At 40.1% G+C, this 25,841-nt stretch overlaps 2 protein-coding genes across 5 annotated transcripts in view; both read right to left on the reverse strand.

Annotated features, from left to right (window-relative positions):
* LOC124279187 overlaps positions 1-25,841 on the reverse strand; it is a 68,497-nt gene that overhangs the window by 30,525 nt on the left and 12,131 nt on the right. The window lies entirely within an intron of this gene.
* Positions 1-25,841, reverse strand: part of LOC124279186 — a 129,844-nt gene that overhangs the window by 2,754 nt on the left and 101,249 nt on the right. For 2 of the 3 annotated variants that reach the window (XM_046714986.1, XM_046714988.1), the window contains 2 exons: positions 16,964-17,026; positions 16,332-16,538 (listed from right to left, as the gene is read on the reverse strand). In XM_046714986.1, coding sequence (XP_046570942.1) covers positions 16,332-16,538; positions 16,964-17,026 — 270 coding nt within the window. The remainder of the gene's footprint in view (positions 1-16,331; positions 16,539-16,963; positions 17,027-25,841) is intronic. The other variant, XM_046714989.1, reaches the window with a different exon arrangement.

The following is a 25,841-nucleotide window of genomic DNA, read 5'->3' on the forward strand; positions in this document are numbered from 1 at the left end:
ATAACATTTCTTATTCCTTCTAATTTCCAAATAATATCGAATTCCACTAGTGGTTGTTCAACGTCATTATGGCTACAACCCACCACTGGCGTGTTGAAAAAGGAAAAAAACGGCAATATTTGGGGCTATTTCTATCATTCGAACTGAAAGGCAGGTGTCGTAATAAACTGTGGCAAATTGTAATAACAAGTGCGGTAAATTATACCAACTGCGGCAAATTGTAATTACAGGTGCGGTTAATTATAATAACATCTCTGATTCCTTCTAATTTCCAAAGAAAGTCGAATTCCAGTGTTTGTTCGACGTCATCGTGGTCACATTCCACAGCTTGCATATTAAAAGAAGGGAAAAGGGCAATATTTTGGATTATTTATCATTCAAACTGAGCGGCAGGTGCCGTAAATTGTAACAAACTGCGGCAAATTGTAATAACTGGTGCGGTAAATTGTAATAAACTGCGGCAAATTGTAATAACAGATTCGGTAAATTGTAATAATATCTCTGATTCCTTCTAATTTCCAAAGAAAGTCAAATTCCATTGTTTGTTCGACTTCATTACGGGCACATCTCACCACTGGCGTGTTAAAAAATCATCGAACTGAGAGGCAGGTGCCGTGAATTGTATGAAACTGCATTGATTTTTAAGATGCAGCTTTGAAACTAACTTTTTATGATATATATTATATTTTTTGTGATGTCATGGGTTGGAGAAAGTCAACTTGGTCAAGTCAGTGAGTGTTATAGTCTAGATTGGGAGTTGTTCTTGTGGGGTAATGCCGTTCACTCGTGATCAACACCATTCATCAATTGTATTCCAATGCTCCAGCTTACACGCGAACGTGAACTCACTCTGTACTGACGGTTAAGGAAAGGAGCTTTTACGGATGTCAACGTCTTTATTGTTGGGAAAGCAACGTTTCGGAGTATATACTTACTCCTTCATCAGGTGAATGGATGGTATAAGGCAGAGAACGTAATATGTACATGTATTAACAACAAAAGTAAAAAGACTACAAAGATGCAGGCTACACAATGAAGCTAATGGAAACCAGCATTTAACAGTTAATTAGTGCTGAATAGAAGCCAACACTTAACAGATAATTAGTGTTGATAGGTAATGAACATTTGAAGCCGGGACTAGCATATAGGTAATAGACAGAGGTTAGATGGGAGGTAGCGGGTAATAGCACTAATAGATAAGCGCAACAGAGATTGACTAGAACAAACAAATGGAAGCCATAACAAAATAATTAGCACCGATGGATGGATGGATGGATGGAATGAACGAATGAATGAATGAGGGAGTTAAAATTTACCGTCACATCGGCAATATTGCAGCCATATCGTGACGAGGATTTGAAGAATAAACAAAGTCGCAATAATTTAAGTCAAATTTTAAAACCCTATCAACGATGGGCAGTAAAATAACTAGAAGATCACAGATGTAGATATAAAACTAGTTTGAAAAACTAAAAAACGTTTAACTATAGAAGACAATACAATGTAAAACCAGGCTATATATTGCCAACAACCGAAGGTAGATCACCATTCTAGGGACCATGGGGACTTACAGTACATTTGCTTCCAGCATGGACCCTAGCTGAATTTACACCATCACCGTTAGCAATTCAGTCAAATCTAGCCATACATTAAAAATGGCACATATTCTACGACTAAAAAGGTGGTAAGAATACATTTACCTTGAATGCTTCGGGACTTACGTAACCTCTCACGAGGACAATATGTTTTACAGTACTTTTAACCCCCATTGAGGATACAGCCACTAGCAATCTCAGTTGCTAATCTAAACAATGCCAATGATAAAATACATATATCTACAAATTATATCATTTAAAATGAATTAATTGAATCAATTTTATTAAAAACTCAATGATTAAATAAACATTAACATTTGTAAAAAGATCCTTAACAGTTTTCACATTGAAACATGAAGGAAGGGAGGAAGGATGGAATGAATGAAGGATGGAATGAATGAATAAATGAACGATGGGGTGAATGATAGAATTAATGATGGAATACATAATGGAATGGATGATGGAATGAATGATGGAGTGAATGATGGAATGAGTGATGGAGTGAATGATGGAGTGAATGATGGAATGGATGATGGAATGAATGTTGGAACGGATGATGGAATAATGATGGAGTGAATGTTGGAATGGATGATGGAATGGATGATGGTACGAATGATGGAATGAATGATGGAATGAATGGTGAAACGATCGAGTGAATGATGGAATGATGGACTGAATGAGGGACTGAATGATGGAATGAATGATGGAATTGATGATGGAATGATGGAGTGAATGATGGAATGGATGATGAAATGATGGAATGAGTGATGCAGTAAGTGATGGAATGATGGACTGAATCATGGAATGATGGACTGAATGATGGAGTGAATGATGGAATGGATGATGAAAGGAATGATGGAATGGATGATGAAATGATGAAGTGAATGATGGAATGAATGATGGAATGAAAGATGGAATGAATGATGGAATGGATGATGGAGTGAATGATGGAGTGAATGATGGAGTGATAGATGAAATGGATGATGGAATGAATGATGAATGATGATGGAGTAAATGTTGGAATGGGTGATGGAATGATGATGGAGTGAATGATTGAATGGATGATGGAATTGATGATGGAGTGAATGATGGAATGAGTCAAGGAGTGAATGATGGAATGAGTGATGGAATGCATGATGATGGAGTGAATGTTGGAATGGATGATGGAATGAACGATGGAGTGAATGATGGATTCGATGATGGAGTGAATGATGGAATGGATGAAGGAATGATGATGGAGTGAATGATGAAATGAATGATGGAATGAGTGTTGGAAAGGAATGATGGAGTGAATGATGGAATGGATGATGAAGTGATGGTGTGAATGATGGAGTGAATGATGGACTGAATGATGAAATGGATGATGAAATGATGGAATGAATAATGGAATGAGTGACGGAGTAAATGATGGAATCATGGACTGAAGAATGATGAATGATGATGGAGTGAATGTTTTAATGGATGATGGAAGGAATCGTGGAGTGAATGATGGAGTGGATGATGGAATGAATTATGGAATGGATGATGGAATGAATGATGAATGATGATGGAGTGAATGTTGAAATGATGATGGAATAAATGATGGAGTGAATGATGAAATGGATGATGGAATGATGATGGAGTGAATGATGATGGAGTGAATGATGGAAAGAGTGATGGAGTAAATGATGGAATGATTAACTGAATGATTGAATGATGGACTAAATGATGTAATGATGGACTGAATGATAGAGTGAATGATGGAATGGATGATGAATGACGGAGTGAATAATGGAATGAATGATGGAATCAATAATGGAATGAAGAAAGGAATGATAATGGAATGGATGATGGAATGAATGGAATGAATGATGGAATGGAATGATGGAATGGATGATATGAATGGATGATGAATGAATGAATGTTGGAATGGATGATGGAATGGATGGAGATAGGAATGGATGATGGAATGAATGATGGAATGAATGAATGGATGATGGAATGAATGATGGAATGGATGATGGAATGAATGATGGAATGAATGATGAATGAATGAATGATGGATGATGATGGAATGAATGATGGAATGAATGATGATGAATGAATGATGGAATGAATGATGGAATGGAATGATGGAATGAATGATGGAATGAATGGATGGAATGGAATGATGGAATGAATGATGGAATGGATGATGGAATGGATGATGGAATGGATGGATGGAATGAGAATGAATGATGGAATGAATGATGGAATGATGATGGAATGAATGATGGAATGAATGATGGAATGAATGATGGAATGGATGATGAATGATGAATGATGGAATGGAATGATGGATGGATGAATGATGGAATGAATGTTTGATGGAATGATGATGGAATGAAATGGAATGGATGAATGATGGAATGGATGATGAGGAATGAATGATGGATGATGAATGAATGAAATGGATGGAATGAATGATGGAATGAATGATGGAATGGAATGATGGAATGGAATGATGGAATGAATGAATGATGATGGATGAATGAATGAATGATGATGGAATGGAATGAATGATGGAATGGATGATGGAATGAATGATGGAATGAAATGATGGAATGAATGGAATGAATGATGGAATGATGGATGGATGGAATGGAATGGAATGAATGAAAATGAATGATGGAATGGATGATGGAATGAATGGAATGGAATGAATGGATGATGGAAATGAATGATGGAATGGATGGAATGAATGGAATGGATGATGATGGAATGAATGGAATGAATGATGGAATGGAATGATGGAATGAATGATGGAATGGAATGGAATGATGGATGAATGATGGAATGAATGAATGGATGATGGAATGATGATGGAATGAATGATGGAATGGAATGAATGAATGATGGAATGGAATGAATGAATGATGGAATGAATGAATGAATGGATGATGGAATGGAATGGATGAATGAATGGAAAATGATGGAATGAATGATGGAATGAATGATGATATGAATGAATGATGGAATGAATGATGAATGAATGATGGAATGAATGATGGAATGAATGAATGGAATAGATGAATGATGGAATGAATGATGGAATGGAATGATGGAATGAATGATGAATGGATGATGGAATGAATGATGGAATGAATGATGGAATGAATGATGGAATGAATGATGGAATGAATGATGAATGAATGATGGAATGAATGATGGAATGAATGATGGAATGAATGATGGAATGGATGATGGAATGAATGATGGAATGAATGATGGAATGATGAATGTGAATGATGAATGAATGATGATGGAATGATGAATGGATGAATGAATGAATGATGGAATGAAATGATGATGAATGAATGATGATGAATGAATGATGGAATGATGAATGAATGATGGAATGAATGATGGAATGATGGATGATAATGATGGAATGAATGATGAATGGATGATGATGAATGATGATGAAATGATGATGAATGATGAAATGAATGAATGATGAATGAATGATGAATGAATGAATGAATGGAATGAATGATGGAATGATGATGAATGATGAATGATGATGAATGAATGAATGATGAAATGAATGAATGAATAATGGAATGAATGATGGAGTGAATGATGGAATGAATGATGGAATGATGATGGAGTGAATGATGGAATGAATGATGGAATGATGATGAGTGAATGTTGGAATGAATGATGAATGAATGAGTGAATGAATGAATGATGGAATGATGATGGAATGGATGATGAAATGAATGATTCATGAAATGAAAGATTGAATGATGGAGTGAATGATGTAATGAATGATGGAATGAATGATGGAATGATGATTGAGTGAATGATGGAATGAATGATGGAATGGATGATGAAATGAATGAATCATGAAATGAGAGAATGAATAATGGAATGAATGATGGATGAATGATGGAATGGTTGAATAAATGAATGATGGAATGGATTAATGAATGAATGTTGTTATGATGGAAAGAATGTTGGGATGATTTGATGAATTAATTATGGAGTGAGTGAGTGGATGGGTGGGTTTGGGGTGAATGAATGAATGAATGAATGAATGAATGAAGACACAGCCAGCCATAAACCGCGGCCCAGGCAGCCCACCGGCCCAGCGCCTGGGACTTATTGCTTTGATCATTGTTTCATTGTTGTCTGTACTTATTGTTTTGTCAATGTCGGTCAATGTCAATGTTTTGTTATGGCCGCAGTTGATTACATTTTACCGCGTTATAACAATTTACGCCGTAACAACATGTCCTCTGTCAACAAACTAGACTTGAAATGTGCCATTTCTGAACACATCCTCAGTAACCAAGCTCATCACATCACGTGGGAAGCCACCAAAGTCAACTAACAACAACAACTGGCGAAGAAGGAAACTGCAAGTTGCCATTGACATCAGGAGATACCAACCAACCATGAACCGCGACCAGGGATACCGCCTGCCCTGCGCATGGGATTTATTGTTTTCTGTACTTAATGAATTATCAATGTCGGGGCTAATTAGTTTGTTCTGGCTTCCATTTGTTTGTTCTCAATTTGTCAATCAAGGGTTGAGTTTATCTGCTACCTCCCCTGGTTTCCATTCGCTCCATTGTGTAGCCTGCATCTTTGTTGTCTTTTTTACTTTTGTTGTTAATACATGTACATATTACGTTCTCTGCCTTATACCATCCATTCACCTGATGAAGGAGTAAGTATATACTTACGATGCATTCCCCACAATGAAGAAGTTGACATCCGTAAAAGCTCCTTTCCTTAACCGTCAGTACAGAGTGAGTTCACGTTCGCGTGTAAGCTGGAGCATTGGAATACAATTGTGATGTTTAAAGACCCTTATTTCCCATGGTTAACAGTTGTCTTTGCTAGATTATTGATTTGAACGTATTCATTGTATGTAAGTAGACATGGTCGTAAGGCCAAGAAGCTTTGTAGATATATTTGAATGCCTCTGAGGATACGATGGTGAACATGCTACATACCCTTAAGTCAAAGAAATATAGTCAGTGTGCTTGAAAATGAATAAATAAGTAGCTAGATTACGATGTGTTATCACGAGTGAACGGCATTACCCAAACACGAACAAAGCTGCACCTTTAAAAATCAACGCAGATTTTACCACAAAATGCTTCAATTTTTTATTATAATTTACTGGACAAGCTTCACAGCAGCAAAGAAAATAACATCTTAAAAATCTCATTTTTGTTTCTTTAAACATGATAGAGGTAGGAATTGAACCTGACAAAGTCGAACAAAGACTGGAATTCGATTTTGTTTGGAAATTCGAAGGAATGAGAGATGTTATTACAATTTATCGCGCCTGTTATTACAATTTGCCGCAGTTTGTAAGAATTAACGGCACCTACCTCTCAGTTTGAATGATAGAAATAATCCAAAGTATTGCCTTTTTTCCTTCTTTTAACATGTCAGTGGTGGAATGTGACCATGGTGAAGTCGTACAAACACTGGAATTCGACTTTCTTTGGTAATTAGAAGGAATCAGAGATGTTATTACAATTTACAGCACCTTATATTACAATTTGCCGTAGTTTATTACAATTTACCTATCACCTATCGCTTGGCGATGATGTTTCTTTCAACGGAATGAGCAATCACTGTTTTGTGTTTAATATTTTGTTAGGAAAAGGGGAAAAAATAACAAGAAAATAAAATCCCATATTAAATCAAAAATAAATCTATCGAATTTAACCAATAAAAGATGTTTTTACCGCAGGGGTGGGTTCTATGAATGGAATAGCCATCAGTTAGCCCTGTTCATGGATTAATAATATACGATCCGAACAATAATTATTGCCTTTTAAGATAATTCAGGATGTTACCTGTAAACGGTTTAAACATATTTTTATTTCGCCAAAGCAGAAACCTGGATAGGCGAACAAGCCCAGTGGCTTATATTAACGCCGCTCCAGTACTTTGTTCAAAATTAATAGCTGGATACATAATGAAATAGTTTGACAACAAAAGCATAATACCATAATAAATATGGGATTGGGTAACAAATATGTTCGTTCTGGTGTTGGTTATGCCTAGCAACGAAATGGGCTGCCGCAGAAAATCACTTTATATAAAATTTGTCTTACACTGAATACATATGTTGAGGTGATAATCACTGGAAGCGGTTACTTTTAGAAATGAACAGGTGTAATGAGTTAAGAATGTCAATATTAGTTGAGTTATTCAATGCGCCGTTACCGTATAAAGTAGTTTTAACATCATATCCTTGAATATAAAAATACACAGTTGTTCTTAAATTTTGATAGTTCCGACATGTAAAAAAGTAGTGAATATATAACGTCTTCGTTATATTAACACGGAAAAACTAGACAAAGTTTTACCAATATTTTATAACGATATGCGTTATTGAAAACTGGACATATTACAGACTAACCGACTACGTTCCTCAATCTTAAACCTGCCAAGGGTCACATTGAACACGAGCATCGGACTTAATCCGGGACCAGTATCTCTAAAGCTTATAGAACCAAGGTGCATTATGTTTATCTGTCTTTACAGCTGTTTGTATTCCACGTTGGTCAAATCACGTGTGTGCCACATATACCTTCGTGGCATACTCGCGACTGGCCGTCAATGCTTCGGTCCAACTAAATGACATAATCTCACGTTCACAATAACAACGTTATCGTAAGTATTATCTGTAAACGCGATTATTTGCGATAGCTAGAATAGATATATATTACTGATGACAGTCACAAATCAGAGGGGGTGGCTGTCTTGTAAATTCACTCGGGTCTCGGGTGTTGTGTGGGTTGGTTGTGCCACTGGTACCTCTGCTGAGCGAGTTGAAACTTCAGCTCGCTCTTAATAAGTGGCGGGGGACCGAAAGTGGCAATGGCGACACACCAACCCACAAACATGGCAACACCTGACGCAGGACCGAGACGACCCACCCACAGACAACCCAAGAATCGCCCACAGAATCGGGCGGAACAGACGAGCAACTGGAGGATCCCGCAAACCAATGCCCCAGGTACGAACACTACAGGTACTCCTCCTGTCACTATATATGGGGTCCCACTTCCTACACGGTCCATATCGCAGTAAAGCACCGGTAGTTGACATGACGGACGACAAAGGCAGTGTCATGGCGGTCGTCATCATGGATCACAGAAGAAGATGACCAGAGGCAGAAGCCCAGACAACCTGGTCATCATCAAGATGTCAGCCGATAATCAGGACATCATCGGTAACCCAACATTCATGTGAGTGAACGAACTTTCAAGTTCAAGTCAACCTAGGCATACATCACGAATCATCTGCAAGTTTCTTCCGATGTGTGTGACAATATCTGTGAACTTTGGTTCTGACTCTCGCCGTGAACTGTGTACGTGAACTTCTCAAGGACGTTCTTGTTTATGTGAGGTATGTAGTATGTTCTCCGGTCATTGTTTCCTTGTGTTCACATTTGTCATGTTTTCATATATTGAGTATGTATTGTAATCTATGTGATGTTATCAGACATACATCTTTATCAGATTAAGTTGTTGAAATCGGCTAGGTTCTTACTCTACGGTACGATCTGGTCACACCCTACGCCCTACACATGTACGCATTTAGTGCAGATCAACGTTATCTGCGGGATCCGAGTCTTCCCATACAAACCAGACTCCCGGTTTCAGGGATTTTTCTCATACTTTGTAGGTCTATAACCGTCACTATAGATACTAGCTTTCAATAAGTTATTCAATACCCTATGATTTCCTGCTTACATTTTCATATCGACCTTTTTGAATATGTAGGCATCAAATTTATCAATACTCATTATGATATAATCGTTCCCTGTCGTGTCAGCTTCTGTACAAGAATACCAATGTTATGGAGACCCATTGCTAGGCATGTTCACCCAGCTATTTAGCGGAGACTGTATACCCAGTCTGCATTGTACTACTTCGTTGCGCCACTGTTAGTGTGCTCTAAACCATGATACCGGCGGAAGTAAGTAACCTCGGGTCCCTGGCTCACATAAACGATTCGTAGAAATATCGTCGAGCCAAATTCACTTGAATGAATTTTTCATTATATGTCAGTTTAGGCTTTTGAAGTTGGTTAGGTTCCCTTCTCTTCTTGTCCTTACTTTGTTTAGAGCAGATCACAATATCTGTTAGCCTTGCCGAGTCTAGGTTCACAATATAAGACTCCCAACTTAAAGGATCTTACTGTTTCCATGAAAATATTACATTCTTATGCAAACGACGACGCATTGCGCACATTATGTTTTTGTTTCTATATGTCATATATGTACTTATCAGTCAGGTATTCCGACTATATGGTCAACCGCGAGCAGGATTTTGCCGCTCGGTGGAAACGTCCAGTGTTTTGTTTGTACGAGCTGGAAAGCCGCTCACCTGTGTTTTGTGTGTACACGTGAGTAATTCCGTTGAACTTGTTAATGTTATATTTTGCTACGCCGATGTTGGCAATTCGACTTATGTTTTTACTTATACGTTCGTGTCAAGGGTCACATTGAACACGAGCATCGGACTTAATCCGGGACCAGTATCTCTAAAGCTTATAGAACCAAGGTGCATTATGTTTATCTGTCTTTACAGCTGTTTGTATTCCACGTTGGTCAAATCACGTGTGTGCCACATATACCTTCGTGGCATACTCGCGACTGGCCGTCGATGCTTCGGTCCAACTAAATGACATAATCTCACGTTCACAATAACAACGTTATCGTAAGTATTATCTGTAAACGCGATTATTTGCGATAGCTAGAATAGATATATATTACTGATGACAGTCACAAATCAGAGGGGGTGGCTGTCTAGTAAATTCACTCAGGTAAGAAACTTTACTTTCTTCTACTTTGACATATATACCATTGTTATTCTAGGTTAACTTTAATCTATTGTAAATACCTTAACTATAAGTTACAACCCTGGCAGTACCTTCAGGTTTATGTGGAACGAGGCATCCCTTAGTATGTGTCTCATATCTTCTGTATTGCAGTTTAGGATTGTGTATTTCATACTGATTGACACTACACTGTTTTGTGACTATTATAGCATGTATAGATTGTATGAACCCCCACTGGGGTGATATGTAGAGTTCTGAACTATTGTTGTGTACATTGGAATATGTATCGTGATTAATGTAGTATGTGTCGTGTGTAACGAATCCACATGTGATGTTTATGTACTTTGATATCTGATTGCATTCTGATCATGTTCTAATAATTAATTGTAAACTATGCTATTATTGACTGATTATGTAAAATCGTTCAGTGACTGCTGTGTAATAAACTCCTTGTTTATTTACTCAGGTGTTGTGTTGTGTGTGGGTTGGTATGGGCAGACCTCTTGCCAAGCGAGCTGATTCCCCAAAACTCGCGTTTTAATAGTTATAATAACCACATGAGCATCTGGGTGTGTCCGATATATGCCGATTATATCTGTCTGCGTCTAGATCACTACAGCCGAGCTTGAGGCGACAATGAATGATTTGACAAAATCTAGTTCCAAAATTCAAATCAAAGTAATTGTGAGTTTCTGTTGTGTTTATCATGGTTTTAAATTGATTCAGGGAAATAGCGTTAACAGCTCTATCAGGCAATGGATTCCACGTCATAATCGCGCTCGGTAGAAATGATTGAGAATATCTTTGCGTTCTAAAATTAATAGTTTGAATGGAAGTACTATTTCTAAGATTATAGTTACCTTGTTCAGGTACTCTACCTGGTACAAGATCGTTCAAATAACCAGGAGTCAGACGATGATACATGTTATAGAAAGTTATCAGTTTAGAGCGATGTCGTCTTTCTTTCAGTGTGCTATTATTAGTTTCCCTGCATATTTTATCCTGACTGGTGCCACGAACCGCATTGCTTATAGTTCTTAAGGCGTCTAAATGTAAATTTTCCAGTAAAATCGACTTCTCAATCGTACAATTATCCCATATATGACAGCAGTAATCAAAAAGTGGTAGGATAAGGAGTTGTATAAAGTATTAAGCGTTTACCGAGATAAACGATATTTCAAACTTCTCAGACAATTGATCATTGGACTAATTTTCTTCATCATGTCACCTATATGAACTTTCCAAGAGCAATCGCTTTGAAGTGTTATACCTAAGTGTTTATCGTTATCAACTTCTTTAATAATTTCACCATTCATTAATAAGTTCGGTCTGACATAGATTTGCGTTTTTCGAGTGAATGTTATACTCTCAGCCTTACTAGGATTAAAGCTAACTTGCCACTTCATAGCCCAATCTGAAATTTTTGCCAAATCATTGTTAATAATTGCGGTTGCTGTAATATGGTCATCTATTATAGCATATATCGATGTATCATCCGCAAAAAGCGCGGATGTTACTATCTATACCATCCACAATGTCATTAATATAGATAATGAACAAAAGCGGTCCTAAAACCGAACCTTGGGGCGCGCCAGCTTCCACAAATTTAATATCTGAACTGTATCCATTTATTACCACTCTCTGCATTCTACTATCTAGATACCTTTCAAACCATTCCAAGAGTTCACCCCTTATACCGTAAGAATGAAGTTTATGAAGAATGCCCCTATGCCAAACTTTATCAAAGGCTTTACTTATATCGCAAAAATACGGCTCTAATTCCCTTTCCTTGATCTATTGCACCTGCGATGAAGTTATAAAGATAAGTTAATTGATTTACAGTAGAATCGCCTGGCATAAATCCAGATTGTAAGTTTCACAGAATATTGTTATCTCTATAGAAGTTGAAGACGTATTTAAAAACGCATTTTTCAAAAACCTTAGCGACACAGCTAGTTAGCGCAACTGGCCTATAGTTTGAACAGTCGTGCTCCTCGCCGTTCTTATGAAGCGGAATTACCGAGGCTAATTTCCAACATGAAGGGAAAGGTTTATTACGAATGAAGATGTTAAACAACTTAGCTAACAACGGCGTTAGAGAGACTGAATAATTGATAATTTCAATACAATGTTTCCAATGCCATCTGGCCCCGTGGCTTTAGATGTACCTAAACTCAAAAGAATATCTCGAACATCTTCAATACTTATCGTGATTAATGATTAAGGATGATCGATTACACGCTGCTCGATATCAGGCAGATCGGCAGTTGGATCAGCAACTTGGGATTGTTTTGAGAAAAATACGTTGATATCAGCAATATCTTGTTCGTTGTCATAAACTATGTTATTGCTGACAATTGATGGAAACGATGATTTTAAAGAATTTGTTTTTACATAACTCTTTACTAATCGCCACCATATCTTAGTACTATGATTATCAGTATTCTTTATAGCTTCATCAACTTTGGCATCATAGGCACGTATTGCATTTCTAACACGTGTTACTACTTTGTAACGGAGCGTTCTAAACTTAAACCAGTCTTTAGGATGGTTTCGTTCTTTGGCAATTTTTATTTATGAGCACGATTTCGTTTTCGGTGTTTACAGCGCTATGGTTTCAGTCAGCATAGGATTAGGCGTAGCAGGTATCAGATTATTATCCACCATCCTGGCCGCACTCGTGGTGCTAGGCATTGATATAACAGCCAGATTGGTAGGGTTGATGGGATTGACCCTTAAATACGTGTCTCGCAGACTGCAACGTAAAGCATTTAAACACGACGTAATTAGAATTCTAGCCGAAGCGAAATTAAACACGATAGGCACTCATATTTCCTCCGCGCTCTCTGAAATCTCCGAAGTAGAGGTTTGTTTGGTGCTATCAGAAATCGCAAAATATCACAGAATGAAACAAGAGTTCGGACCAAGTCTCGTAAAAATACCGTCATTTGCGAAGACGAGAAAAAAAAATTCATAGAACAAGGGAAGCAACAGGCCCGACAAGCCTTCATTACGACAACCAAACAAATCATAGGAGATTCACAATAAACTGTTTCACGGACATCAACATAACATAGCCAGCCATACCGAGGCGACTCCCGAGAGGAATGCCGAGACCTGCGTTTTCATTCAGCATCACACAGCTGTCGCCTGGCTAGTCAGCCGGCCGTGCATCATAACCGAGCCGAGCCACACACTGCGACTCGCCCACAGCGTTCGCTCAATGCTACCGAGGCGGCAGCGAGTCGACCAGGTGGAACTGCCGAGAGAGCCAGCCAGCCAGCCAGTCGGCTGTACAAGCCGAGCCGAGCCAGACAAACACTGCCACTCGCCCACAGCGCTCGCTCGGTGATACCCGGATGACAACCCATGAAGGAAACTGCTGAGAGATGCGTTTCATTCACTTTCAGACATCTGTAGCCTCGCTAGTCAGACGGCCGTGCATCATCATCCTAGCCGAGCCTAGAGATACACAAACTTATACTTGTCCACGGCGCTCGCTCAAAGCAACCCCGAGACGAAAGTGAAGTGATGACTTCCGAGACTTGCGTTTAATTCAGCCAAAAATTGGGGACACTCTCGATGACTTTATTAGATTAATTAAGACTTAATTATGACAAAGAGTTGGACATTTTGCCTTTTCCCAACCGACCCCATGTTCATTTAAAAGTCAAATATTTCAGAAACTATTCGACCGATTTTCGTCAAATTTTGCATGCAGCTCAGTAGTAGTATACACAATGGTTGAACTGCGATGGGGACTTACGAAAGGCTTATGTTTATAAAATTAAGCCTTTGGTGAGGACCTGTCGCAGTTCCACCATTGTGTATACTACTGTAGGTGTGTTTACGATACCTTTCGTGTTAACCTAGCCAGTGGTTGCATTATTAAGGTCAACCAAATGAACCGTGGTCTTTTCCAAAGAAGCCATCTTCAGACGTCATACATAACGAGATAAATAGACTGCATTTCTAACCGGAACTTTTGTGGTGATCCACAAAATGATACAATTCAATTATAGCATTTCTCCATTTTGTTTTAAATGCATCAATCAAATACAACAAATGAGTAGAGAGACTGACTGCTATGTGACAAGGCATAACCAGGCGCCAGCGAATCATGATATCCTTAGCAAATGTAACAGAATATTCCCTCGCATGAAAGTACAGTAATATGTAGTAACGCAATATATGAATGCATACTCGAAACACAAATCATAATGAATCACGTATGACCAAAACATTAAATTAACATCAAATGTTGTCCTTGCGTGAACATAGAAAGTAATTCCAAAATCAAGAAGAATAATCGCACTTTTCAAAGCATAAACAAACAATATCCTGTTATTTTTGGATATGCCATGATGAACTTCAAAATGTAACAGAATTAACATAAAATTATTGAAAGCTATTGCTCGTAAAATGTGTCCTTGAGTCAATATTGAAAACAAAAGTCATCAGAAGGAGACAAATTCCCCGGCCCTAACAAATTTGAAAGAAGAAGTCCAAATCGTTTCTATGGTTATCATGACAAATAAATGCCAAAAATCTGCAAATAGCAAAAGGCACCGCTTGAAGATCTGTTTGATACATCTGCCAAGTCTTGAAAATGATATTGAATGATTTTCGAATTGTGCTCCAGAAACGAAGCCAGAGTGACCTATGTTTGATATATCTGCCAAGTTTTGTTGAAAGATATTGAACAGTCTTCGAGCTGTGTTCCGGAAACGAACCCCAACCCTCCATTTAGAGACTAAGTTCAAAACGTTTCCATGGAAACCAAGAAAAATAAAAATGACCAAAAAAATTAGATAGCCAAAGGCACCACTGTAGGCTCTGTTTGATATATCTACAAATTTCTGTTGCAAAATATTGACCGTTTTTGTAGTTATGCTCTGGAAACAAAATGATTACGGACGGACGGACGGACCGACAGACGGGGGGACGGAAGGACAGATGAGGCGTCGACTATATCCCCATGCATTACATAGCGGGGGGATAATAACTCCATAATGAAAAACAATTAACTTCAATATTCAGAAGTTACATAAATAATATCTGGTATTTTTAAGATGTGTCACGAATAATTTCACAGCTAGTAGAATTAACATGGAAGTATAGCTACCAATTGCTAACAACATTTTGAAAATCTGTAATGAAAAAGTGTTTGTCACAACCATAGCTATTACTCCCGCCACATGTCGATATCTGAATATCGCAATAATCCTCTGCGTGACCCTGAAAATTACTTAAAGGTCAAACGGTCACCGAAACTGTCATCGGGTGCCTTGATACAAAATGCGAACAAATCCCATTCATTAGTTTTGGTGATATCGCAAGAATACTCGCTGTGACCTTGAAAATTATCAGAAGATCACTGAATTCGACTGGCGTTAGATGGTACTCCCAACACATTTTGGTACTACTTTAAAGCAAAATGTATAAATTATTTCTGATGCTTAGCGCTGTGGCCGTTAAAATGACCTCAAGGTCACTAAATTCAACTGGTGTCGGTAAATCTCGCCAATACACCTTGATACCAAATTTTAACAAAATCCATCATATCTGTCTTAAGTTACCGCCCAAACAAGCTTATATGATGTATGAAAGGCCACGAAAAACGAACACACGCGTATTTACGAATGATTGAAACTGTTATTACAATTTACGGAAATATTTTATTACATTTTACTGCAACGAAAATTATTAAAATTTACGTCAATTTTCATTACAATTTGCGTATTAAAATTAACGTCAATTTTTATTACAATTTATGTTATTATTACAATTTACGTCAAAGTTTTTACAATTTGCTGCAAGTATTACAATTTACGATTTTATCACAATTTACGTCATAACAGGTTTTCATTTTGATATTGAGCTAGGTTGCATTCGTACTGTTGACACAGCTCACGTTGGCCACGGTCCAGTGCCAGTCTTTCTGGCACAAGCTCTTCATCTCCTGACCAGGTTGGGTGTTTAAAAAACCCTTCTTGCATCTGTAGTTGGCAATGGCATGAAGACCTGTTGAACTGTAGTCAACGTCTGTGCCTTCTGGGGGAGTTGGAGAACCACAATCTACACTAGGGTCCGACGTCAGGTTGGCTATAAAGTTATCATACATAGACATTGTTATTGGAGTGTGTTTTTGTTAATTAAGATGACACATTGATTAACTTTTCATTATTATGGGTCACAAAAGTGTAAATCGCTGAGTGCGATTTGAACTCGCGTCTTGCTTAGGCTATGTAATTCCGTCTGTTGACTTTGAGGACTGCTTTGGATTTACGCTCATCTATCTGTATACTAACATCGTCTAACCTCATTAACTCTCCTTAACCTACAACGAACTGTGGTCTTAAGTTCGTTGTGCAGGTGTGTGAATCAGGTGTGCGTACGTTTAACGAACTCTGAGACGAAGGTCCAAGAATGCCCTTCATACCCCACACCGCGGGATTGAAGTATTTAGGATGCCATTATGCATGAGCTATGTAGGTAAGTCTGTATTACTTGATTAAGAGATGCATTACCTAGAGCTCTCTCCACGGACTCGAGACGAACCTTTTCGTTTTCGGTGTCATTTAACAGCTTCTCTGCAACAAAACCGATCACCTTACATAAATGGACTCTCGAGTTGACAAATGAACTTCATCTTTGGAAAATTCTTCGATTCTGCGTATATGATTTGCAAATATGATAACGCTGTGATATCATGCATTCACACAAAGGACAAGGTATAATGCCCTACCGATGGCTCCCGCCAAAAACACATGTAACAGCAAGTCAATTGTTCACCTAAAAACACACCGTATCATATGGTGCAAATCACAATATAGAATTAGATGTGGTATCACAACTAACGCCAGAACACAACTCAACATTGTTAATTACAACTTGGAAGACCTGCGCCACCAGAAAGTCATCGTTCATGATCATGTTCTACCCTTTGTGCAATTGCAAGAACGAAAGCGCAGAATAATATAGTTCCTTTTAAAACTCAAGGCGTAGTTATGTTTAGTTCCAGTCTATGGCGATACCCCACCAAGGAGTTAAGTCCAGGCTATTGGTCTGAAAACCGGTGTTCCAATTCTATCCACTACACCACTGACGACCTTAGACCAGTAGGAAAGAACAACATAATGCTATTTGCGAAAGGATGACGTACCGACTTGTTTCTCAAGGTCAATGACACGCTTGTCCATGTTGCTTTGTTGTTTTGCTTTCCGAAAATACAATTTGCAATGCAATAATAGGAAAATTTAGCCGAAATTTCAAATAACAAAAGTACTACGTTTACAAAATTGGTAAGTTTAAATTTTACTTTGAATGTTTTGGGAATGTTTTAACCTCTCAGGGGTCACTAATTTTACGATACTCAAACTCCCATTGAGGATACAGCCGCTAACAATCGTAGTAGCTAATTTATACTACCATTGATAAGATGGCATTTATCTATTTACAAAACATTTTTCCAATCTAATAATTCCATTTCTCTTAAAAAAACAAGTATTGAATGATAATTTACTGATCCTTCATTGCAATGGAAAAATTAATTAATTAATGTTAAAATTTGTATAGCGCCTGAATCCAAGGTTTGCCTTAAGGCGCTTGGTCGAATGCTATGTGGAAAAGAACTGTTTTTAGTTCTTTTTGAATGGAATTATGTCTGACAAGTTTTTCAAGTTTTCAGGTAGTTGGTTCCATAACAGAGGACCTGCTTTGGCGAAAGCTCTATCGCCATAACTCGCTCTGTGGGTAGAGGGCACTACTGCTTGTTTTAAAGAGGCTGATCTCAGGGTTCGTGATGGCTGATACCATGACACAAGTTCAGTCAGGTATTCTGGAGCTTGGTTGTGAAGGGCCTTGTGCACAAACACCAACACCTTGAAGACAATTCTTTGTCTGATTGGCAGCCAATGCAGTGTACGTACGCATTTTGTACTCTGTTGAGTTTGTTGAGAGTTTGCTCTGATACGCAAAACATCAGGGAGTTGCAATAGTCCAATCGTGACATAACCAGTGCTTGGACTAATGACTGGATAGCTGATCTGTCATTGAAGTGCTTGATTTGGCTGATGTTTCTCAGATGGAAAAAAGGCGGATTTACTGAAAGTGTCTGCATGCCGATCCATACTCAGGGAGGAGTCAAAGATAACTCCGAGGTTTCGAGCTTGATCACTTGGTGATATTGTGCTGTCTCCTATCTTTAAGGTTTTCCCTGATAGAGACCTTGGCCTCAGGATCAAAAGTTCTGTTGTCATTGTTCAACTTCAGATAGTTGGTAGACATCCAACATCTAATGTCGTCGATAGCTTTACTCATTAATGCAAATGTCGACTGAGCAGATGATATTTGCAGAGGCTTGAAGCCTAGGTACAACTGTGTGTCGTCTGCATAAAGGTGAAACGATAGGTTATGCCGTCTTGCAATGTCCCCTACAGGCAGTGAATATACAGTAAACAAGACAGGTCCCAGGACCGAGCCTTGTGGAACTCCGTATCTAAGTTTATGCCTTTGTGATTTACATCCATCTATTGTCAATGCAGTCAAGCAGGACATGTTTGACAACATTGCCTTCATCACTAGGGATGCAGAATGGAGGATCTTTGCCTTTTAACAAATGCTCAAGAGTGTACCTGCTGTGACCAATGCATCGTCGCATGGCCTCTTCAAATCTTGACTGACAACACAAGTAGGTGAGTAGTATGCACAATGACAGTTCTATTACAGGGATCTTATAAGTCTTATTTCTGTCTAATTCCGCTTCCAGCACCCAGTAAAAATGGTGATTTTCAAGCTCGTTTGATGTCCTTTTATTTTTCCTACTCCACAAGTGACAGTGCATTAAAGCTGCATATAGCTCATACGCCTTCCCAGCTTATGAAACCTGATTCTAAAATAATGGATTGTGGCTTCTAATTTTTGTATTTTTTTTAATCGAACCCGTATTATTGAGCGACAATGTCGTGGATGGGGTCTGCCATAAACTCATCAAAGAAGGCAAAGAGTACTTTGAGTACGGGGCGGTGCGTTCTCTGGTCTGAAGGCTAGATTCGACTAAAGTATTCGTGAGACCTTGTAACCGTTCGGTACCCCCCAGACCTAAACTATCTTACAAGGTCGTGAATTGCCTTCAACGAATCACTTGACGTAGTAAATATCAAGTCCATCGACGTTCACCCCGATGCGCCTGAACAACCATTTCTCAATCAATCTCCATGTGATGATGATGATGATGATGATGATGATGATGATGATGATGATGATGATGATAAGCATTCTAATCTTTAGTTAAGGGGTAATACCATGTCATGAGGGATAATTTGTAATTCTTCACTGACGAACCCTCTCCGTGTGTCGGTCTTTCAAGAAGTACATGTTCGGTTCGCCGTCTGTGATGTCGACTAGTTCGACATACGTTTTCATGGACAATATCGGATCAGTGGCTCGTTTTCTGCTGTCTTCCTTGTATTCACCCAGCTGGTACAAGTACCTCACACTGACCTGGTCCGGTAATGTTTTTTTCTGATTCAGTTGTGATGGATTTCATTTGGAGGGCTTCAATGGGTCTCTTGCCCACGAGTCTGGTGACTTCGTTGTTGATGGCATCCACCACTCGCGGCAAGCGTACGACCCATTCCCTATTTCTGTTTTTGGGATGGATTAAATCCTGTGAGTACTGTGCGAAAACAGGTGTTCGGCTAAGGTGGGATTGAATCTCCAACGATGGCTTGGCTTCGGTGGGCTCCGGCCATGCCATTTCTCACCTTGACTTTGTGCTTGCCAGCAGCTGCGTCACGGCTCCCATTAACTCGTGGGAGTGATCGATTTGCAAGACGGCAGGCAAGGTCAAGCGACTGCATCTGTAGATGCGTTCTAAAGGCCTTGGCGACTTTGTTCGAATCTTTGGTCGTCAACGGTTTGTCTTCCATGCAGCGACTGGCAGCGTCCATGATGGTCAGGGCATACTTGTAGGTTTTACGTCTTACCCTGTTGTACGGTAGAAACATGAGGTCGGCTTGATGGACGCGATTCGGGGTTGAAATGTCGAATTTTCTTCTCGGGATGGTCCGAGGTGCCGGCAGGTATATTTGCCAGAGAGCTTGTTTTTTAAGCCAAGCTTCGGCTTTCTCTTCAGAGACTCGAGCGGCTTTGGCGAGTTTCGAGGCTATAATCGACTAAAGTATTCGTGAGACCTTGTAACCATTCGGTACCCCCCAGACCTAAACTTTCGTACAGGGTCGTGAATTGCCCTCAATGAATCAATCGACGTAGTAAATATCACAGTCCATCAATGTTCACCCAGATCCGCCTGAACAACCGTTTCTCAATCAATCTCCACATCATGATGATGATGATGATGATAAGCATTCTTATCTTTAGTAAGGGGGTAATACCGTGTCGTGAGGGGTAATTTGTAATTCCTCAATGACGAACCCTCTCGGTGTTCCATCTTTCAAGAAGTACAAGTTCGGATCGCCGTCTTTGATGTCGACTAGGTTCGGATCAGTGGCTCGTTTTCTGCTGTCTCCCTCATATTCACCCAGCTGGTACAAGTACCTCACACTGACCCGGTCCGTTAATGTTTTTTTCTGATCGACGTGCTGCTGGTGCTGATTCGGTGGTGATGGATTTCATTTGGATGGCTTCGACGGGTCTCTTGCCCACGAGTCTGGTGACTTCGTTGTTGATGGCATCCACCACTCGCGGCAAGAGTACGACCCATTCCATATTTCTGTTTTTGGGATGCATTAAATCTTGTGAGTTCGATTGAATCTCTTGACGATGGCTTGGCTCCGGTGGGCTCTGGCCACACCATGTCTCACCTTGACTTTGGGCTTGCCAGCAGCTGCGACATGGCTCCCATGAACTTCTTCATTTGGTGTTTGAACGTGTGGGTTTTGAAGAGGTCTTCCTTGAATCTGATGTGCTTGATATGGTTTTTCACGACGTGTTTTTTTCATGCCTTTGGCCTTTCTGATTTCATCGTTGTCTGACTTTTTAATCGAATACATTTTGGGTTTTAACCCGATGTATTCCGTGATGGCAGTGCCTGCACATTCGTCATTCATTTTTTCGAGGACTTTTTTGTTGGCGGTGTAGTTTGTGCATCGGGTGGTCTGGGGGTAGTCACTGGTGTCATACAGGTGCATGTTTTTCTTCATGTCCTCGTACACGTCCTCAGTACGAATTTCAATCAACAACAAATCGGTGTCGGTATACAACACTTCGCATCGATCGCCATACTGCTTCTTGAACTCGTTGTAATAAAGTCATCAAGTACATCAAGTGTTTTGATAAGTTGAGGATGATCATCCCCAACTAAACGGCCCGGTTGAGAACAATGTGGCTTTTGTTGATGTGCAAAGCTGCCAAATCGTCATCAGATAGTTTGCTTCAGTTGAATGCCGGGCTGGCTATTTCCTCTTTGTGAGGTCGAACTAATTTCACGCTGATGCATTTTCTCAAATTCTCCATCATCTTGCCAAACACCGAGTTGTTAATGTGCATGTAGAGGTTTTTCTCAAAATTGCTGGTGGCCAGCTTTCGTAGATCCGTGTTCAATTGAATGTAGGGCTCTATCCACGGACTGTTATTGAATTCCAGCGTGCTGTGAATTTTCCTGAGTTTCATTCCCAGCGATAAATACAGCTGCAGGTTGCGATAGTGAACGAGGTATTTTTTATTGTTCATCAAGTTCAGTACAAATGTTTTTATGCTTGTCAGCTTATTTTATTCCAGCAACCGTTTGGGAGGGAGTGGATTGCTGGTGTGTGATTCGTGTAATTCCATGGGATAGTCCAAGTCAACTTCGAGGATGTAGCCATTGTTCGAATCCGGCCCGATGCTCATGACGTCGATGTCGGAAACCCATTCGAACCCCCCGGTTGGTAGATACTCACTCATGGCCCAGCTGTAGAGACTGTTTGCGTCAAGGTAAAGCTTGTGATTGGTGGGTTTCCTCAGGTCGTAAGATTTTACGTACTTGTTGATGGCCTTCGCGTACCGTTTGGAGGTCATGGAAACCCCACCTCACAGCTCTTTCTCGATGAACAGGTGCATGTTGTAGTTGGTGAACAGTGTCAATTCTACGCCAGTCTTTTTCAACAAGGCGTCCCAAGAGAGACTTGGGGAGGAGAAAATACCAAGCAGGGTCTAGGCCGTACTGTTTCAAGCACGTTTTTCTGAATATCTCAAACACTTCGGCCAGCAGCAGCACGTCGTTTTTTAAGTACAGATCGTGGTAGTGGCCCAAATTATTGCAGTCTAGTTTGTCCCACACGTTGAGGGCATAATCATCCTGGGAGATGGCCGACTTGGTCAAGTTGCTGTAAAATCGGTCGATGGGAGGAAATCACATCTCGTCAAACCTAGAGCAGCCGTCAATGGATTCGTGGGGGTACACGCCCGTCCTCAGCAGCAAATGTCAAGTCTCCGTGTCGGTGTACCACCGGGTGATGTCGATTCTGCTGGCCGTCTGCCCCATGCTGCGTCAATCTTCCCGGTGCGATTCCAGCAGGTCGGCTCGCGTGAAGCCATGCAGGCACCATTCGCAATAGTGTTTTTTCCAATAGTGTTTCGATTGGTCGTGCAACAGTCTGCTCAGACTTTTAATCACTGCGTAGTGATGCTTGTCCACTTTTTCGATGAGGAATTAATTGATTCTGCATACATCATCGGACATGGAGCCGATTCGGTGCACGATGGGTTTTTTTCGAATCTCGTCCAGTAGGAGATGGTTTTGAGGCGTTCTACACCCATGAAGTCAAACCCAGATGCCGCCATCGTGGAGTAGCTTGCACGGATTACCTTTCGGTTCATGCGAGGCAGCTTTGACAGGCACCACCTCGCAATAATTATTATCACCGGGAGGTAAGATCCTCCTTTGAACCGTTCGTACTTGGCTATGTCCAGATAGATGGATTTGATCCTGTCAAAGACACACCCGGAACCCCTGTGCGTGAAGCGTTTCAGGGATTCTCATATTTTTTGCAACAAGGTGTCGATGGACGTGTCGATGGACGTGTCGATGGACTCGGGTTCGGTCGCGACTTCTTGTTTACCTCTGAAGTAAGGCTGGATGTGCTCGGTAGTGCCATCCGTCTGTTGTTTGTCCAGGGACATTTTCGCCGTGATTTAAAATTTGAGGTTTCCAAGGTCATTCAGTTCCTCGTTGACTTTGTCACCGGTTTTTTGTCATCGACGTCCACGGGTTTGCCGACAGCCATCTGCCAGCCTCTCAGATACTTACCTACCTGCTTCGTTTGCACGAACTGTAGTTCGATGGGTTTGTGTTCCTCTAATAGTTCGATCAGCTCGTTTTTCCTCAGGCTGGAATAACCTCTCAACCCACGTTGCTTCGCTTGGAGTTTGAGCTCTTTGACCGTGGGAGGAGGCTTGATAACTTAAATGTCAAGTAATCTCAAAAGCTGGTCTTTCTTCAATCGGGAGTAACCGACCATGGCACGTTCTTTTGCCATTGTTTTCAATGCTCGAAGGGTAATCATTGTCCCTATATCAATGTGTAAAAACTTTTTCCAAAACTAATAATTATATTCAGATGCAAAATCATATCTCCAATTGACTGATTTTTTGCCTTTTTTCTATATTTTATTCTGAGTAGTTGGTTATGTTGGTTGAGATAATCTCTTTTTGTCAAGTAGATGAGATGACCTCGTACCACATCTGCTCCATCGGCTTTGCAACGACGATAATGACATTTCAGCCCTACTATGCTGCACACTTCGCATATATAGTTGACGAAACCTTTTTCAGATGGACATCATGTACATGCCGCAATATTCGGTGGTGTATTTCCTTTTGCAGGTTTCGGTTTTTCTGAGAAGCACGTACTGACAATGATACGGTGCACATCATTCCATCTTTATATACATATAAATATATTTTAGTCTAATGAATACAGTCAAGGCTAAACCGAGCATGACGAAGATCAGCTCCCAGTTTTTCTGTTCCGGGGAAGGTGTGTAATACTGAGATAGGGTGGGTTCGTTGCCGAGTGATTCAAGCTGTTTCGGTGAGCAGGTAGCATTCTTGCATGGCATCATCAATGTTCTTGAACGTTCGAACGGCGTGGTTTTCGTGCGCGAGTTGGCCTTGGATGAAATCTGTTCTCTGCATGCGTTTTTCTCGAGTAGTAGGCTTGTGCGGCTTGTAATTTCTCGATGGCTAAATCATGACGTTTCCGTTCTGCTTCTATTTCGACTGCATTGGATGTTCGTAGATAAATAAGAAGGTAATTGCTACCCAAAAAGGCTAGGGCGTTGACTAAAGCCCCACTGACCATCAAGGCAATCGTGGCCATTTATATTTTATATATCATGGTTCTTACTTTAATATGTTTTCCGGAATGATCCCTTGCTTGATGAGCACATCTTTGGTGGCCATTGCCAGTCCCAAATCTAGGACGAGCATGCCAATGTCGTATGCGTTGAACTCGAGTTTGGGAGTTGGTTGTTTCTGATCATTTTAATTAAACTCACGTAGCCGATGGCTAGACCGCTGACCACTGCCGATCGTCGTCTGTGCATCGCATGTCGAACCACAATGTGTACTTGGTCGTAAGGTATTGTCCTAGTGTCACGGAGGTGAGACCAAGATCCTTGACGATCGTGTTGATTTCCCGTGGACGCTTGATTGCCGGCAATTTTTTAATCTCGTCTCACTGCTGGTAATGTCTTGACTAAAGAGTTGATTGGGCACACCCTCGGCTGTCACTTCCACTTTGATAATCTCAGGGTTCCAATATTTTGACCTCGCTTGCTGGGAGCACACTGCGAAGAGAGCGTATTTCTTGGATCTGGTCTGAAGACAAATCTCTTTTTGATGGCATGGTTGTTGTTTTCCTGGGTATATATATCCCATACTTCCCATATGTCGATATGGAAATCGCAATCCTGTCCCAGTCCTCTCCCATTTTTCCTGGGAAATCTCATCCTCTCCCAATCCTATCCCAATCCTCTCCTAATCCTATCCCAATCCTATCCCATTTTCCCCCAGGAAAACTAGCCAAACTCCAAACCTGTGTGTGGACTCGAGTCAGCTCAGTGGTTAAACATTCCTGTGGCTGAGAATGGAATGTGCGTGGGCGTTTAAACATTCATTTAGAGATTTGTGTACCTTATGTGCATACAAGTATGTGGGTCTTGGGAACTTACCATTGTAAGTGCGTATTGTGGGTATGACCTGGGTAAACGCTGTATGGCTGAATATTGTCATAAACATACCCAATGTGTGAGAAGGGGTCATGTCAGTTACGCATGTCAAGTATGCGGAATAGGGGTCAAAGGCCAGTATTCTTTATGCAAAGCACATGGGGATGACAAAGTAAGAATGAAACCTATCAATAAAAGGCATGCATATTTTATTAGTGAATTTAAGAGACTCATG

Source organism: Haliotis rubra, unplaced genomic scaffold (assembly GCF_003918875.1).
Source record: "Haliotis rubra isolate DU_JTF1 unplaced genomic scaffold, ASM391887v1 Scf248, whole genome shotgun sequence".
In the NCBI taxonomy this organism is placed as follows: Eukaryota; Metazoa; Mollusca; class Gastropoda; order Lepetellida; family Haliotidae; genus Haliotis; species Haliotis rubra.